The sequence below is a fragment of the Salmo salar genome, chromosome ssa09 (assembly GCF_905237065.1).
Source record: "Salmo salar chromosome ssa09, Ssal_v3.1, whole genome shotgun sequence".
NCBI lineage: Eukaryota > Metazoa > Chordata > Actinopteri > Salmoniformes > Salmonidae > Salmo > Salmo salar.
The window spans coordinates 139,898,952-139,917,093 of NC_059450.1; the positions used below are offsets into that span (position 1 = coordinate 139,898,952).

General features: G+C 47.3%; 1 protein-coding gene and 1 non-coding gene across 20 annotated transcripts in view; both read right to left on the reverse strand.

The window, feature by feature from the left end:
• Positions 1 to 18,142, reverse strand: part of LOC106613115 (eukaryotic translation initiation factor 4 gamma 1) — a 69,542-nt gene that overhangs the window by 9,339 nt on the left and 42,061 nt on the right. For 11 of the 19 annotated variants that reach the window (XM_014215061.2, XM_045724715.1, XM_045724706.1 and 8 more), the window contains 14 exons: positions 9,887 to 10,003; positions 9,626 to 9,698; positions 8,410 to 9,354; positions 6,216 to 6,304; positions 5,595 to 5,781; positions 5,110 to 5,243; positions 4,776 to 4,910; positions 4,253 to 4,660; positions 3,945 to 4,091; positions 3,568 to 3,801; positions 3,355 to 3,459; positions 1,156 to 1,473; positions 636 to 759; positions 419 to 554 (listed from right to left, as the gene is read on the reverse strand). In XM_014215061.2, the coding sequence (XP_014070536.2) occupies positions 419 to 554; positions 636 to 759; positions 1,156 to 1,473; positions 3,355 to 3,459; positions 3,568 to 3,801; positions 3,945 to 4,091; positions 4,253 to 4,660; positions 4,776 to 4,910; positions 5,110 to 5,243; positions 5,595 to 5,781; positions 6,216 to 6,304; positions 8,410 to 9,354; positions 9,626 to 9,698; positions 9,887 to 10,003 (3,152 nt within the window). Of the gene's footprint in view, positions 1 to 418; positions 555 to 635; positions 760 to 1,155; positions 1,474 to 3,354; positions 3,460 to 3,567; positions 3,802 to 3,944; positions 4,092 to 4,252; positions 4,661 to 4,775; positions 4,911 to 5,109; positions 5,244 to 5,594; positions 5,782 to 6,215; positions 6,305 to 8,409; positions 9,355 to 9,625; positions 9,699 to 9,886; positions 10,004 to 10,691; positions 10,931 to 18,142 lie in introns of those variants that run through there. The other 8 variants (XM_045724720.1, XM_045724719.1, XM_014215063.2 and 5 more) reach the window with 4 other exon arrangements.
• On the reverse strand, positions 6,871 to 6,998 carry LOC123724190 (small nucleolar RNA SNORA17). Its single transcript, XR_006756868.1, has one exon. It is a non-coding gene; the product is annotated as a small nucleolar RNA SNORA17 (small nucleolar RNA).

The following is an 18,142-nucleotide window of genomic DNA, read 5'->3' on the forward strand; positions in this document are numbered from 1 at the left end:
TTGTTCTGTATCTATGGACACGACCCAGTCGTTCGTTCTAAATGTTCCATTGCCATACTGGCTGGCAACATTCTTATCCCTTGCTTGCTAGCTAGCCAACTACGGCTAACTTACCCTCATGTCAAAAAGTGCAGCCAGAATAAAATGTGAGAATGTCTAGATACTTTTTATAGTGGAGATTGCTTGGCTGGGCTGATGAGACAGTGGATTGCGCAGTCAGATGGAACAGAGTAAATAGGCATTTTAACGTCATAGATTTAGCCGGTGGCAACTTGTGGAACAGACACCTGCTGGAATGTGGTTTTAACCAATCAGCATTAGACCCACCCGTTGTATAAATTCAAACCAGTAACTCTGACACATAGAAAACCTCCCAGATAGAAAGAGATATGTAAAGGACAGGTGTAGTCAGTTGTACCGGCTCAGTGGTGCTGACCTTAGAGGAACTCTTCTGTCCGAGTCCTGTGAGGACCCTGAGGAGGAGGGCTGCTGTGGCTGCAGGGCTGAGAACCGGTTAAGGGTGCTGGTGGCTGGGCGGCCTCCTGACTCTGGGGCTATGAACACACACAGTTTGTTTTAAAATAGACTAAGAGTAGATATTTCACAGTGGTGGGTGAATTGGTAAGAGGACTTACTGGCTTCCCCGGCGGGTTTGGCTCCGGTGGTGCCTCCACTGCTGCCCTTGCCCCAACTGCCCCACATGCCCTTACCCCCGAGCTGGGGCGCCAGCAGCTGGTTGTTGAAGTCCAAAGCCCCGGGCTGCAGAGAGAAGGAGAGGTTAGAAACATTACTGTTGAGGAAAGAAACTAGCAGAATTGTTGGGAGGCAAAACATCTTGAGATCTGAGAAAGGTCTGAGGTTTCAAGTTACATAACTAAGAAGTTTGGAGGAGTCAGGAATGGTAGGGCCATAACACTAAATGGAGGTTAAAAGTTAAGAGGTGTGTGCCATACTACAGAGGGAGTGGGTTTGGGGTTTCAGTTCAACAGATCAGAAGAGTTGGGAATGGTTGGGATGATAGAACTTTGCAATGGGGTTGAAGGTTAAGGAGGTGGGTGCTAGACTACAAGTGGAAGGTGTTGGAGTGTTTCAGTCCTAACTGAGTATGGGTCCACGATATGTGGCTGAGAATCCACAGCATGATGTATCACTGACCTTAGTGATCTTGCTGAGTCGGCTGGTGTCGATGGGTCTGCTCTTGGTGGAGATGGGAACTGTGTTCCAGTCCTCGTCCTGGGGCTGACTCCTCTGGCCCGCCTGGGGGTGTTGGCCCCCGCGGTTCCCCTGATCTCTTCCTCCTCCTCCACCACCACCACCACCACCACCACGTCCTCCACCTCCTCCTCGGGTGTTCTGGTTGAGGAGTTGCTGCTGCACCTTGAGAACCTCCCTGTGCTCCTCCAGCTCAGCATCCTTATGGATCTGCTCTATGGTCTTGGGGCCCTGCTCTCCTCTCCTGGGGACCCACGTATTCTGGGAGGGGGAGTCAGTACAGTAGTTAGATGAAAAAGTCTGGTGTACTCTTAACACTCCATATCTCTTTGAGGCATAAGTCTCTTAGTCAATATATTAAGAGATCAATGGGTCACTTGACAACTAGGCTATAGAAAGAGCGATGTCTTGCCCTACCTTGACACCGCTGTCAGCTTTTCCAGAGAAAGGAAACAAACTAGAGTGCCGTTTACTGGGAAAACAGGGGCCAGTGTGCTCACTGAGTGCAGCTGGTCAGCTCTTATAAAACATCCCAACTGCTGCTTTGGTAACAGCTTTGGTAAGACAATTACTGGGGCTGGAACCATAAAGATCCTAGAAGTCATTTTGTGGTGAACGTGTTGGAACCCTGTCTGAACATGGGTTCCAACACAGACCTACATGTTGTTCAGGGATCAGACATCACAGCACTGCTCTCAACATACTGCAAGTCACAGACTAACACATTGAGGCATTTCTCCAGAAAGGTCTCTGGAGACTTAACTAGTTAAAGTAGAACAGTCCAGCATTGATGTTTTCCAGTAAACTGCATTATGAGAAACCTCAGACAAACACTCACACACAGCTAATAGCACGGTACAAATACATGCACATCTAGACCTTAGAGGCCTAGGCTACAGATTGTTAGTAAACATACCTGTATATCCTTAGTAACTAGTAGTTTTCAAACAAAGTAAGACACGTGAGTTTGTGAACCCCAAAGCCTAGTGAATGAGTCCTAGGCATTATGTTTGGGCTGTATAGCGTATATACACACACACACCAGGGTATTAGGAAATATCCACGGGATGGTTTTTCCCCAATACTGTCAATACCGCTGAAACTATTTCTTTTAAGTGCTTTAATTCATTTGAATATTTGTAGCTACTTAGTAAATGCCTGCAGTGCAATTTAGAAGATCATATTGTAATGTCGAGATCAGTATTAAGCTTACATATAGTCCTGGGAGTAACTGCAGCCCACGCCAGGTGAACTAGTTGCAGTAGGGAATTCACAACTAAATGTTTGCCAGCTAGATATCTTCTAACTATTAAGTTAACTGTCTAAAATGTGCTAAATTCTCTGCAGTTGTGCATTTGGTTTGCTAACTTAGTGCCAAGTTATCTAGCTAAGTGGTTAGCGTCTTGCAATCAAGCTCCTCTTGTTAACAGCAGATAATCCCTTCCTGGATCTAGAGCTAATATTTGTTTTGCGTGTTCAGCAAACTGTGTAGCATTTTTGAGTTACTTGTATAACTTTGAGTGGGATGTCTTTCCTGCAAAGTGTGTCAGAGACTGTATAAATTGTTTGCATGCGTTCGTTAGATTTCACATGTACTTTTTAGCGTTGCTAACCTTGGGATTGAAAATAGCCCTCCTTGTGTTCAGTGCAGATATTACCGAATATTCCGGTATGGCACAAGGTCGGTATGAAGGTAGGACAATCTGGATACTGCCCAAGCCTACTAGGCATGGATAAGTAGTTTATGTGAATATCAAGGGACACATCCATATAGAAGGGTGGTAAACATCTAGGTGGTGAATGACATGGAGAGGAGGGAGGGGTTACAGTAGTTTGGAGCGATGGGATTGGCTGCGGGGGTGCAGACTGACACATGCATGCAAAGAGAGGGCTTGTAAAGGAAGTGAGACTAGAGGTCAGAGGTGATTTGGGGTCATGGATAAGTTCAGAGGTGATGTGGTGTTAGGGGAGAGTATTCTGTCTATGGTAGTTTGACCCATAGTGTTTACTGATAAGCTTGGATACATACCAACCACAGGACAAGGGTCAGTCTGTTTAGATATAGATGACCAAAAGATTTAGGTGAGGGGGCTGAAGCATTCCCCAGACACTGGTGTGGGTGTGTGCGTTAGGAGGTATTACCCTCCTGAGGTCCAGTACGTCCTGCAGCATGAAGCGGATTCTGGACGATGTCTTCTTCTCCTTGATGATCTTGTCCATCTGGACAAAGTACTGGTCCATACGAGGCTACAGAAAGACAGGCAGGTTAGTGTGTAAATCTATGTTAATTAGAAATAATTTGGTGTAAGTGTTCTAAAGGATGTAGGGGTGTGTGTGACACTGGTTCAGCGTTACCTTCGCCTTTTCAAAGTCCAGGTCCTTCCCTATAGTTGACAAGAGTCTACAGAGGCACTCTAGTGACTCCTCATCGTGGTTCTTCAGCAGCTTGACGATGCAGTCGTGCATGATGGCCTCCGTCAGCATCTTCAGCTTGAACAGCTCACCGATGAACTTTATGTTGCCTAGCGACCGGCGCCGTGCCATGTCTTTGGCCTCCTCCAACTCCGCCTTCAGGCGATCCTTCTCCTCCTTCAGACAGGAAGTGATGTAACAGAGGGAGAGGAAGCAGAGGGAGGAATAGTAGATAGATGGTCAGCTAACTCCTACAGAAACCAAAACCAATTCAAAAAGTGAGAGACATATGAATTGATCACTCAGAGCCCAGCTCGTACCATGGCTGCAGCATCCAGCTCTTTTTGCTTTTTGTCAAAGATGACATCATCGTCCTTGTCCTTCTCAAACTCCTTCTGACAGCGGTTCAGAAGCAGCTTGCGGAAATTCACAGTGACTCCCGGCTTGTCTGTAGTGGGGACTTTGAGCTGACGAGAGGAACAGGAAAAACAAGCATTTAGGCCACGGCTGGAGAGCTTTGCAGACGTCACAAAGCATGAGAGTTATCGTGATGAGTGTAGTGGTACCACTCCACAAGTCAGTGGCACAGAACGGAGGTCATCACCGGAACAAGACCAGAGTCACTCACCCCCATAAGGCAGCGGCACATGTTGGCGTAGGCCACTGAGAAGTTGGGTTCAGAGATGGCCTTCTCAAAGATCAGATCTATCACTCCTTTCAGCCTCTCCTCCGTATCGATGGTCAGCTCCTTGACCTGCTTCATCAGCTGTTGGAACATCTGAGGGGTCAGCTTGTTCAGGATACTACGGACCCTCTTAAACAGCTCCTGGGTCTTGGCCTGTTCTGGGTCATCGCTCTCCTCCTCAGGAGCAGCTTGCCCACTGGCAGCCTTCTTGACAGCGGGCTTCCAGGCATCCTCAGCCTTGTTGAGCTTCACGTCGTCCGTCAGAGACGAAGAGATGTTGATGATCCTCCTGGGCTCCTTACGCTGGCCCTGCTGGGAGCGACGCGGTCCTCCACCACTCATACCAGAGGGCTGGAGGAGAGAAGGAAAAGAAATTCAGTCCACATTGTTTTAATATCGTCCCTGAATTTCAGAATCAAGAGTGTATTCTGAGAAGATTGACAGCTAGTTTCCCATGCTAACTCACTGGTCCTCCTCTGTGTCCACCCCCTCCACCCATTCCAGGCCTGCCCAGGTTGGCAAATGAGGGCGTGAAGTCGGGGCCCATGTTCATCCCCGGCAAACGGCTGGGGTCCAGCTGGCGGAGAGGGGCCTTATTCGCCTGGAGAGAGAGAAGTAGTACCAAAAAGAAAGAAAGAAAGAAATAGTACCAGGAAGAAAGAGAGAATGATGGATACAAAGAAAGACAGAATAAATAACTGGTGAATAAAGTGGTCCATCTGAAGAAAGAATAAATAGACTTATCAAATGGATCGTGCAGTGGTTACTCCAGTCCAGCAGGGGACAGAGTTGTACTGTACCGTGTCCAGCACCACATCACTGATCTGAGGCAGGCCCTCAGGCTTGGACATGGCAGCACTGATGAACTGGAAGCCCAGCAGGAAGTCCCTGTCATACCTCTTCTTCTCCTCTGGGTCTATAGGCCTACATAGTTCTGGAGGAGAGGAGGAACAAGGAATTATAGAGGAATCACATATGTGAGTTTTCATCAGTATAGTTTAGGTTGGTAGAGTTGGGGTATTTAGTCTGGCATCCGAACTAAGTATCGCTCAGTTTCACTAATGTTTCCCTTAAAAAATAATGATCATACATTGATGTCAAATGGGACTTTAGGACCCATGCTCTGACGAAGCATTTCCAAAAAAGTGGAACTTTGCATCCTCTTGACTGACAGTAAATGCAGATCATGTGAGATCAGGTGTAGAGAATAACATTAAGAGGATAACGTTTCTAAGTATGTATATAAATGTTACACAGCTTCTTAGGGCCAAGGTTCAGAACCCACCCTCTTTGTACTGGTACTTCAGATCCCCGGGCTTGGGTTCAATGTTCTCTGCATCCAGTTTGTCCTCCTTCTCCTCCCATGTCTCATCCACCTCTGCGACGGCAGGGGTGGCGGCTGGGCGGGGCTCCTCAGCGTCAGAGGCAGAAGTGGGTGTGGCCTGCTCTGGCGGGCTCTGCACTACCTGCTCCTGGAGAGGGGGAGAGAAGAAGAAGGGGGTGTGAGAGCGGGCGAGACAGACCGAGGGAAAAAGAGGGGGGGTAGAGGAAAGAGTATTAGTCTATAAAACCAGGCATTCTTAAAACTTTGATATGACATGGCGTGGGTGGTGTGTGTGATATGACATGGCGTGGGTGGTGTGTGTGATATGACATGGCGTGGGTGGTGTGTGTGATATGACATGGCGTGGGTGGTGTGTGTGATATGACATGGCGTGGGTGGTGTGTGTGATATGACATAGTGTGGGTGGTGTGTGTGATATGACATGGCGTGGGTGGTGTGTGTGATATGACATGGCGTGGGTGGTGTGTGTGATATGACATGGTGTGGGTGGTGTGTGTGATATGACATGGTGTGGGTGGTGTGTGTGATATGACATGGCGTGGGTGGTGTGTGTGAACGGACCTCCTTAAAGGCATCCAGGAGGTCTCCAACAGCCTCCTTCCTGTTCAGATCCTTCATCTTCCTCTTCTTCTTAGGCACAGAAACAGCAGCTACAAGCAGAACACCACAAACACAGTCAGACTAAACCTCTATGGACTGACACTCAGTACCAATCCAACCCTAGCACCCAAACCCTAGCACCCAAACCCTAGCACCCAAACCCTAGCACCCAAACCCTAGCACCCAAACCCTAGCACCCAAACCCTAGCACCCAAACCCTAGCACCCAAACCCTAGCACCCAAACCCTAGCACCCAAACCCTAGCACCCAAACCCTAGCAGTTACCACATTGCCACCTATCCAAAGTTGTATTTTTATGGCTTTCTGTTGGCGCGATTATCATTCCAAGTACCCACTATACTGTGTCCTCGGCGTAGACATAACCCTGTCACTCTCTACCCCTCATGACACATGCTCGACCGACAGTCAGACTGCAACGCCTCAAGTACCCACTATACTGTGTCCTCGGCGTAGACATAACCCTGTCACTCTCTACCCCTCATGACACATGCTCGACCGACAGTCAGACTGCAACGCCTCAAGTACACACTATACTGTGTCCTCGGCGTAGACATAACCCTGTCACTCTCTACCCCTCATGACACATGCTCGACCGACAGTCAGACTGCAACGCCTCAAGTACCCACTATACTGTGTCCTCGGCGTAGACATAACCCTGTCACTCTCTACCCCTCATGACACATGCTCGACAGACAGTCAGACTGCAACACCTCAAGGGGCAGATCCTCCTAGCCAATGTCTTATCTTCACAAAGTGCCAAGAAGTTGGGTTAGGAATTAAGAAAGACAATGTGGTTGAATGACAGACAGATGGATCTAGAACTGTGGTTCCCAAACTTTTTATAGTCCCGTACCCCTTCAAACATTCAACCTCCAGCTGCGTACCCCTTCTAGCACCAGGGTCAGCACACTCTCAAATGTTGTTTTTTGCCATCATTGTAAACCTGCCACACACTATACAATACATTTATTAAACATAAGAATGAGTTTGTCACAACCTGGCTCATGGGAAGTGACAAAGAGCTCTTATAGAACCAGGGCACAAATAATAATATAATAATAATCACTAATTTTGCTCTTTATTTAACCATCTTACATATAAAACCTTATTTGTTCATCGAAAATTGTGAATAACTCCCCACGGGATAATGACGGGTATTTGAAAGGGTGAAGGGTGTGTTTGAAAGGATGGACATAACTCTGTAATGTTGGGTTGTATTGGAGAGAGTCTCAGTCTTAAATCATTTTCCACACAGTCTGTGCCTGTATTTAGTTTTCATGCTAGTGAGGGCCGAGAATCCACTCTCACATAGGTACGTGGTTGCAAAGGGCATCAGTGTCTTAACAGCACAATTTGCCAAGGCAGGACACTCTGAGCGCAGCCCTATCCAGAAATCTGGCAGTGGCTTCTGATTAAATTACATTTTCACAGAACCGCTTGTTGCAATTTCGATGAGGCTCTCTTGTTCAGATATCGGTAAGTGTACTGGAGGCAGGGCATGAAAGGGATAACGAATCCAGTTGTTTGTGTCGTCCGTTTCAGGAAAGTACCTGCGTAATTGCGCACCCAACTCACTCAGGTGCTTCGCTATATCACATTGTCACTGTAGTGTCCAAAACATCTATCAAGCCGTCAGGCATTCCCTTGGCAGCAAGAGCCTCTCGGTGGATGCTGCAGTGTACCCAAGTGGCGTCTGGAGCAACTGCTTGCACGTGCGTTACCACTCCACTATGTCTCCCTGTCACGGCTTTTGCACCACCAGGACAGATACCAACATGAGCAGCAGCTACGTTTGGCTACATACGGATCGTTAGTGGAATTCCCGCGAGAGAGTAACGGTTAATGTGATTGGATGTTAACTATTTGACTAGGCTACCTGTATTTGACATGTTATTTTGCTGAACACTAGATGGTTTAATTTTATTTTTGGCAGTGAAACGAGGCTACTCAGGCGAGAGAAAACCTCACCCAAATGTATAACCCCATTGGAAAATATAAATGGACTGTTTGAAAATGTGAAAAAAATAATAATTGTAATCACATTTTTATTTGGCATCCCCCTGACAGCATTGCCCCAGTTTGGGAATACCTGATCTAGACAGGGAGAAATAGTGAGAGTCCGACTGATACTGACCTTGCATAGAATTCTCCCCGGCTGGGGTGGTGCGCTGTGATGGTGGAGAGTCCATCTCGTCTTCCATTTGGCGAGGGGTTACCTCTGTAGTACTAGCAGTCTCAGCTAGGACCACAAGGGCAACGGTAGCCTGGACGACGGGGTCGGGCGTTGCCGTGGCGGCGACAGGTGCGGGTGCCTCCCTCTGTAATGGGGCCACCTCAGGCTCAGCGAAGGGGCTGAGGTCACACTCAGACGACTCTGCAGACACCTTCTCAGGGTCCTGGGGGCTGGGGAGTGGCAGGCCGTTGGGCAGCCGGAGCTCCTCTGGCTGGGCGATGGGAAAGTCCAGCGGGGGTTCTGCTGCCTGGGGGGAGGGCATGGTGATGGACAGGGCTGCTGGCTCCTCCTCTGGGAGTGGCTGGGGGGCAGACACACCATTAGTGCCGCTGCTAGGGTTGGTCACTGGAGCAAGGGAAGGCTCAGGTTTAGATGATGTAGTCACTTCTCTAGCCTCCGTCACCTCTTTAATCTCCTCTTTCTCCTTCACCTCCTCCCGCGCCTCCTTGGCGGCTGAGGGCTGCTCCTCGGCTGCAGGAGTGGGGCGGGGTTCAAGCAGGGGTGCAGGGTAAGCAGGCACTTTAGGGGCGGATAGGGCTGGAGCAGCGGTTGGGGCAGGAGCAGCGGTTGGGGCTGGAGCAGCGGCCGGGGCTGGAGCAGCGGCCGGGGCTGGAGCGTCCATCATGTCTGCAATGGGACTAGTTGAGGGTGGGGTGGTGCCAGGGGCAGTAGTGTGGAGGGTGGTAGTTACCCGCGGGGGTGTGGGTAGGTCCTGGGGTAAGGAAGGGGATTTACTGTCCGTGTCTGGGAGTTTGACCTCTGTAGGGGCAGTCTTGACCAGTTCAGGGGTTTTAGACAGGGCTGGGGGGCCAGTGATGAGTGTGGCTGCAGGTTTCCCTCTGTCATCTGACGAGGAAAAGAGATGCTTGAGGATGTGGTCCATAGTACCATACTAATGTTAAAATTCACCCTCGTCATTTGATCATCTTTTGATAATTACCCACTTATTATCAATCCGTTATTAGATGATCAAAATGCATGGGACCTTTCCAACGGAGCATTTTGTCTATGTGATTTATTCAAATTCACGAAAAATGACTTCTATATACTGAATGTGAACCAATGAGAGACGGCCAGCTACATCCTTCAAGATCACCTGACCCCTCGGCCAACTCACCTGGTCTGACCACGACAGGGGTCGTGTTCTCACCGTTGGCCTGGGCTACGGCTGGGCCCTCTGATCCAGATGACTAACGGAGGGACAGAACAACAACACCCAAACATTAGGGAACTCGAGCGGACACAACCATATGACAGCCTTATGACAGGTTAGAAACAATGGATGGGCAGACATTTTCATATTGAACAGATACGTGACTGTATAGTAGCAAAGCTGTGTAAAGGGATGATGGTTGGTGACGAGGGTATGGTAGCTCACCTCTGAAGAGTCGTCGCTCACCTGTGGGGGTGTGGGGGTGGAGCCACTGCGGGTGCCCCCTGACATAATCTCCTCAGTGATATCTTTACCACCCTGGTTAGGGTCTCGTATTATGATCTATACAGAGGACACAAGACAACAGTGAGGGATACAAGAATAACAAATAGAAAAAAGGAGCGTGAGAGCCTTAAAGAAAAACTTGTTATTCGCTCTTGGTTCATTAACTTTCTAAAGGAGAAAGGGAGCAAAAAAGAGAGAAAGAGCGAGAGTAAAGGAGAGAGGGGGAGGAGAAAGCTGAAGAGAAGAGCTGTCACAGCTAACTGGGTTCTATGATGCTAGGCCCTGTTTCCAAAAGTCTTGTGTTGTACAGTAGGGCTGTGGCCTAGCAGCGTCTTGTCATTCAGCAGAGCTACATTTCTCACATACTGACAAGAAACACCAGCCCCACAACAGCTATGCAGCCTGACAAACAGATTTCTCCATGGACTACCGCCTTGTTTTAGCGAATTCTTACCCAACAAAATTTGACAAACAACTTCAGCCAAGTGAACAAATTCCAGTGCATTTTCTTTGCTCTCTCCATATGATCACTCAAACTACACCAAGAAAACTAGCCAGATTTGATGTTATTTAAAAGCACATCGTACAGGACTCCTTCAAACTTCTGAAAAACAGATTACTCACAAGGCGTGCCCTTACACAGAGCCACATGTTTTCTATCACAAACTCTCCTCTCTCTCACACACTAAGAGTTGTTAGCAACAGGCGTGAGACAGCACATTCCCCCGCTGGTAGAGTCATTTACCTGGCACACGGACAGGCTCCAGAGTCCCTAACAGGCCTCTCTCATCCAGGGGCCCGAGTTGAGCTGTCGGCCTGGGAACACGCACGCACGTAGCCTACTCCCTCAACTCAGTGAGCAGAGCCAACAGGGCAGAGCCTCGTTCCCAGCTCGCGCACACACACGTACAGAGTGAGCGAGAGAAGCCAGAGTGACTGGCCTTGTGGAGCTGCAGCACTGGAATGCAAGCGCCCCCGCCCACTGAACTACAGAGTCAAAGGGGGCCAAAGGGGGGGGGGAGGGAAGAGGGATTCCAGGAAGAAAAAAAATATAAAACTCAGCCAATAAGATCAGGCTAGTGCCAAAAAATGTATAAATACAAAAATAAATGTTTTCTATCTTAGCTGCTTTTCTGTCATTCTGTGCACACACTCACTCCTAAATATTTCAGCCTCTTCCTGGGAGAGAGGGAGGGGCAGTGGATGGAAGAGGGGAGACGGGGTATGCCACAGGAGCAGCAGCAGAGACAGAGAGAGAGAGAAGGGGAGGAGATAGGTCAGCCATTGTGCTTCCGCTCAGAGGGGGAGGAGAATGGAAGCCACGTGGAGCTGAGCTATGTGCTGACTTGTCCTTTAACTCCCCCTTCCTCTACCCAGAGACCAGAGAGAGTGAGGAGACCATTTTTTATGGAGAGCAGGGGAGGAAAAAAAATACAGGCCAACGCACTGCTTGAAGGCAGTAGTTAACAAAAGAAAAAAAATAGATACAATAAAAAGACAGCTACGACTAAGTAGTCTGCTTAGCGCGGCTGAAAAACAGCTTTACACTTCATACTCTTTTGCCAGAATACCGACAGAGATTTTTGAAACCATATAGAAAGACAGTGCGTGACTCAGACAGACTGGCTGAAGCATGACTCACTGCGGGGCGTGCCGCTGCAGCTCTTCCTCCCCAGTCCCCGTCTACCATCCTCCTAGTGGGACTGGGAGAGTCTCTGAAGGACCTTGAGCAGCGTGGGACAGGACAGCTTGGCCGGCCATAGTCCGCCACAGCAACCACAGCCAGCTGCATGCTCCCACAGCCAGTGATAAAGCAGCCAGGCCCACCGTACCATACAGAGCACAGATACACTGAAGACAAGTCCACCATACTGAACACAGATACTCAATTCGATAAACCTAGCACATCGTAGAAAACAGATGCGCTACAGACTGGATCAGTCTACCATAGAGCACAGTCTAACCTAGATCAGCCAGGTCCACTTTAGTCAGATCAGCACAGGGACAAATCAGTTCAGTCCAACAGAGTGCAGTAGAACACAAGGAAAACTTGATCGGTAGTCTGCCATTGAGGTACTAAAAAACCAGACCAGCCAAGTCCACCATAGACAGTAGGTCTGGGAACAGGGATCTCACAATAAAATATTATGACGATACTTAGGTACCGATACAATACGAATTGCGATTCTCATGAGATATATATATACATACATACACAGTCGTGGCCAAAAGTTTTGGGAATTACACAAATATACATTTCCAAAGTCTGCTGTCTCATTTTGTATGACGGCAATTTGCATATACTCCAGAATGTTATGAAGAGTGATCACTTTTATAATAGGGTGAAATCGTGCCAGATTGCAGTTCCTAGGGCTTCCACTAGATGTCAACAGTCTTTAGAAAGAGTTTCATGCTGGTTTTTGGAAAAATGAGCCAGAAATTGTAGTTTTTCTAGGTGGCTCCCATTTTGGCTGTAGTGTTTCCAAGCGCGTGGAAGAGAGCGTGTTCTTTGGTCTTTTTCTCCGGTAAAGACAATAACGATTCTCCGTCTTAAATTTTATAGTTTATTTGCGTATTAGGGTACCTAAGGTTTGATTATAAACGTTGATTGACTTGTTTGGATAAGTTTATTGGTGATGTTCATTTTGAAGGAGGGAAACCGAGTGGATTGACTGAAGCGCACCAGCTAAACTGAGTTTTTATGGATATAAAGAACTTTATCGAACAAAAGGACCATTTGTAATGTAACTGGGACCTTTTGGAGTGCCAACAGAAGAAGATCCTCAAAAGGTAAGGCATATACTATATAGCCATTTCTGAATTCCGTGTCGCAACTCCTTGGTTGAAAATGATTTGTTATGCATTTGTGCGCTGGGCGCTGTCCTCAGATAATCGCATGGTTTGCTTTCGCCGTAAAGCCTTTTTGAAATCTGACACAGCGGCTGGATTAACAACAAGTTAAGCTTTATTTTTATGTATTGCACTTGTGATTTCATGAAAGTTTAATTTTATAGTGATTTAATTTGAATTTGGCTAGCGTCCCACTAATCCACAAGAAGTTAACACAGGTGTGAGTGTTGACGAGGACAAGGCTGGAGATCACTCTGTCATGCTGATTCAGTTTGAATAACAGACTGGAAGCTTCAAAAGGAGGGTGGTGCTTGGAATCATTGTTCTTCCTCTAAACCATGGTTACCTGCAAGGAAACACGTGCCGTCATCATTGCTTTGCACAAAAAAAGGCTTCACAGGCAAGGATATTGCTGCCAGTAAGATTGCACCTAAATCAACCATTTATCGGATCATGTGAAGAAGGCTTCAGGGCGCCCAAGAAATTCCAGCAAGTGCCAGGACCGTCTCCTAAAGTTGATTCAGCGGCGGGATCGGGGCACCACCAGTACAGAGCTTGCTCAGGAATGGCAGCAGGCAGGTGTGAGTGCATCTGCACGCACAGTGAGGCAACAACGTTTGGAGGATGGCCTGGTGTCAAGAAGAGCAGCAAAAAAGCCACTTCTCTCCAGGAAAAACATCAAGGACAGACTGATATTCTGCAAAAGGTACAGGGATTGGACTGCTGAGGACTGGGGTAAAGTCATTTTCTCTGATGAATCCCCTTTCCGATTGCTTGGGGCATCCGGAAAAAAGTGTGCAGTATTATTTTTATGTATTATTTCTTACATTGTTACCACAGGAAATCTTAAATCTTATTACACACAGCTGGGAAGAACTATTGGATATAAGAGCAACGTCAACTTACCAACATTACGACCAGGAATAAGACTTTCCAGAAGCGGATCATCTGTTTGACCACCACTCAGGACAAAGGACCGAATCCCAGAAGCCGACCCAAAACAACAGCGCCGCAGACGGAGCGGCCTCTTGGTCAGGCTCTGTAGACATGCACGACGCCCACCGCTCCCAAATATACTACTCGCCAATGTCCAGTCTCTTGACAACAAGGTAGATGAAATTCGAGCAAGGGTTGCCTTCCAGAGAGACATCAGAGATTGTAACGTTCTCTGTTTCAAGGAAACATAGCTCACTCGGGATATGTTGTCGGAATCGGTTCAGCCAGCAGGCTTCTCCATGCATCGCACCGACAGAGATAAACTCCTCTCTGGGAAGAGGAAGGGCGAGGGTGTACGCGTCATGATTAACGACTCATGGTGTAATACCAACAACATACAGGAACTCAAGTCCTTCTGCTCACCCGACCTAGAATCAAATGCCGACTATATTATCTCCCAAGAGAATTCTCGTCAGTTATCGTCACAGCTGTGTACATTCCCCCTCGACAGCAGACAGCCCTCAAGGAACTTCACTGGACTCTATGTAAACTGGAAAGCATATATCCTGAGGCTGCATTTATTGTAGCTGGGGATTTAAACAAAGCAAATTTGAGAACAAGGCTACCTAAATTCTATCAGCATATTGATTACACTACGCACGGATGTAATACACTTGATCACTGCTATTCTAACTTCGGCGATGCATACAAAGCCCGCCCTCCCTTCGGCAAATCCAACCATGACGCTGACTAGCTCCTACCGTCTTATAGGCAGAAACAAAGAGGATGTACCAGTGACTAGAACCATTCAACGCTGGACTGACCAATCGGAATCCACGCTTCAAGAGTGATAAAAACACGCTGACTGGGATATGTTCCGGTCAGCCTCAGATAACATCTGTGAGTGACTTTATAAGGAAGTGTATAGGCGATGTTGTACCCACTGTGACTATTAAAACCAACCCTAACCAGAAACCGTGGATGGATGGCGGCATTCGCGCAAAACTGAAAGTGCGAACCTCCTCATTTAACCATGGAAAGAGATCTGGAAATATGGCTGAATATAAACAGTGTCGTTATTCCCTCCGCAAGGCAATCAAACAAGCGAAATACCGGTACAGGGACAAAGTGGAGGTGCAATTCAACGGCTCAGACACGAGACCTATGTGGCAGAGTCTACAGGAAATCATGGACTACAAAAAGAAAACCAGCCATGTCACAGACACCGATGTCACACTTCCAGACAAACTAAACACCTTCTTTGCCCGCTTTTAGGACAGTGCCACCGTCACACACCCCCCCCCTCCGTGGCGGATGTGAGTAAGACATTTAAATGTGTTCATCTTCGCAAGGTTGCTGGCCCAGACAGCATCCCTAGCCACGTACACAGAGCATGCGCAGACCAGCTGGCTGGTGTGGTCACGGACATATTCAAATCACTCCCTATCCAAATCTGCTCTCCCCACATGCTTCAATATGGCCACCATTGTTCCTGTACCCAAGAAGGCAAAGATAACTGAACTAAATGACTACCGCCCTGTAGCACTCACTTCTGTCATCATGAAGTGCTTTGAGAGACTAGTCAAGGATCATATCACCTCCACCTTACCGGCCACCCTAGACCCACTTCAGTTTGCATACCGCCCAAACAGATCCACAGACGAAGCAATTGCCATCACACTGCACACCGCCCTATCCCATCTGGACAAGAGGAATACCTATGTAAGAATTAGGGATGCACAATATTAAAAAAAATACATAAATACATTTTTTTTATTTGGTGAACATATCGGAATCGGCCAATATTAGCTAAAAATGCCAACATCATCCGATGTCTAGTTTAACGCCCCGATGTGCAAAACCGATGCCAATACTGACGTGTATACCTATATAACGTAATGCCACCACGTAAAATGTTGCGCTATACGTGCAACACAGCATTCTTAAACTAGCCCACAATGTCTGCTGTGTGGATCGAGCAGTCAACAAGTCGAGCAGTCATTTGAAAGAGTAACAACATTTCAGCAAGACAACTCAAAGGTGAAATCCATTAAAGCCAAGATAATGAGATTCAGTGCCTTTGACAATCAACCGTTCTCTGTCGTGGGTGATGTTGGCTTTTGCCAACTGGTCGAGCACCAGTACACACTACCAAGTGCGCTATTTTTCAAATGTTACCCTACCGGAGTTACACAGTAATAGCGTCACTGCTATTAGCTTCACGACATACATACTATGGAACGCCGTTTGGGTCATCGCGGGTCAAAAAAAAGATACAGTATCACTGTCAAAGCTGTACAAAAAAAGTCTGCAAACAAGCAAACACCGGCCACGAACGATGTGCTTACAATACCGTGTTGGTAATAAAGCATAATTGGTTCGACCGCAACTTCTGGGGTAGCTAGCTTTAGCTTGGTACCTAGCTAGCACTAATACAACCAACCTGAAAACAATGACCAGTAGAAACGGCAGTCATTTTCATTATTCTTGGCAATGATTTAGGAATCCTTGTGTAACTATTAGCTAGGTTGCCACTTGTTGTTCGCCTATTGAAATTGAACTTCAGTTAATGAAAATAAATAGCGAGTCAGCAACTTAACGTTAGCTTTGGGCAACAGGGTTATAAGCTGCCAGCTAGCTTCATCTGGCTAGTGAGGCTCAACCGCATTGGGCTATGTGTTGGGAAGCAAGCCACAATAAGGATTAGCCACAATAGTGGAATTTTTGGTTTGCCTTCAAAATAAAAGTGTGTCATTGACAGTGATGCAAATTGAGTCTGTTACGAGGGCAAAAGGGGGTGCAACTAAATATGAAGGTGTTCCTAATGTTTTGTAACATCAGGGTGTCTGCTGTAGAGAAACAAGATAAAAAATAAAATGAAAAGATGATCACTCATAGCTCACTATTTAAAAATAAGATGAAGAACAAGCTATAGGATGAAAAATACAGTGGTGTCGGCACAGGTACACACATTTATTTTACAAAGTTACTTTGAGTCAAAGTATCAATATAATATCATCCAAAACAATATTGTGATATGGGGTTCCTTGAGTGGTGCAGCGGCCTAAGGTTGGCTAGAGGTGTCACTACAGACCCGGGTTCGATCCCGGGGTGTATCACAACCGGCCGTGATCGGGAGTCCCATAGGGTGGTGCACAATTGGCCCAGCGCGGTCCGTCATTGTAAATACGATTTCTTTCCTAATCCGACTTCCCTAGATAAATAATAAATGATGTAACTATCGTTCTCCCCATCACTAATAGACAGACCTGATGAATCCAGACCAGCTGAGGACACATGCACCAACAGCCAGAGAAGAGGGACATCAGCACTACAGCCCTAAAGAACATGCTCGAGTCACAGCAGTTTAGTGTTACAGTTCATCAAGTGAAGGTCAAGAGTTATCTAATTCAAATCCCTGACTGAACATAAATCATGAGGAATAGGCCCATCTAGAATCCTCCCTGGACAGATTGCAACACTACCCACATCACAGGGTTTATCATCATCACACAAGCCCAAGTCCTGTCATGTCACATCCACCTTTAAGAGCGTAGGTCAGCCAGACAGACAGGAAGACACAGTAGCTGTAGACCAAAACTGCACTGTTAACCTTCACAGTGGATGATGGGGAAAGGGCATCTGTGTTGGACACACCTTACTGACTGAAACTATGCTCGTTTCAAACAAATATTGACACCCTTTATTAGCACTGTCCTTCCCTTCCTTTAGGGAGAGTCACTGAAGTATTTAAACGCTGCTCTGGTTGATGGGGAAGTTTGACTGTGTAACATCAGGCCCTTAACGTCTCTTGGGGTTTCCAGTTCTGTTACCTGTCCATTCTGGGATGAGGATACCTGATTGTCTACCTAAGTAGAGGTGTTACGTGGGCTGGCCTGAGGTCCTGCAGTTAGTGTCACTGACCCCGGCACACCAGAGTGGGCATGGGTTCCAATCCAACTCACTGACTACCAGAGTGGGCATGGGTTCCAATCCAACGCACTGACTACCAGAGTGGGCATGGGTTCCAATCCAACACACTGACTACCAGAGTGGGCATGGGTTCCAATCCAACGCACTGACTACCAGAGTGGGCATGGGTTCCAATCCAACGCACTGACTACCAGAGTGGGCATGGGTTCCAATCCAACGCACTGACTACCAGAGTGGGCATGGGTTCCAATCCAACGCACTGACTACCAGAGTGGGCATGGGTTCCAATCCAACACACTGACTACCAGAATGGGCATGGGTTCCAATCCAACACACTGACCTGGTGCTCCTATCTGTTCAATAAAACAATATGAAAGCAGTAAATAAAACAGTATTGGTGGGGTGATGAGTTTACCTGTGTGTAGAGATATGGTGTCCAACAGTATAAGTGGGGTGATGAGTTTACCTGTGTGTATG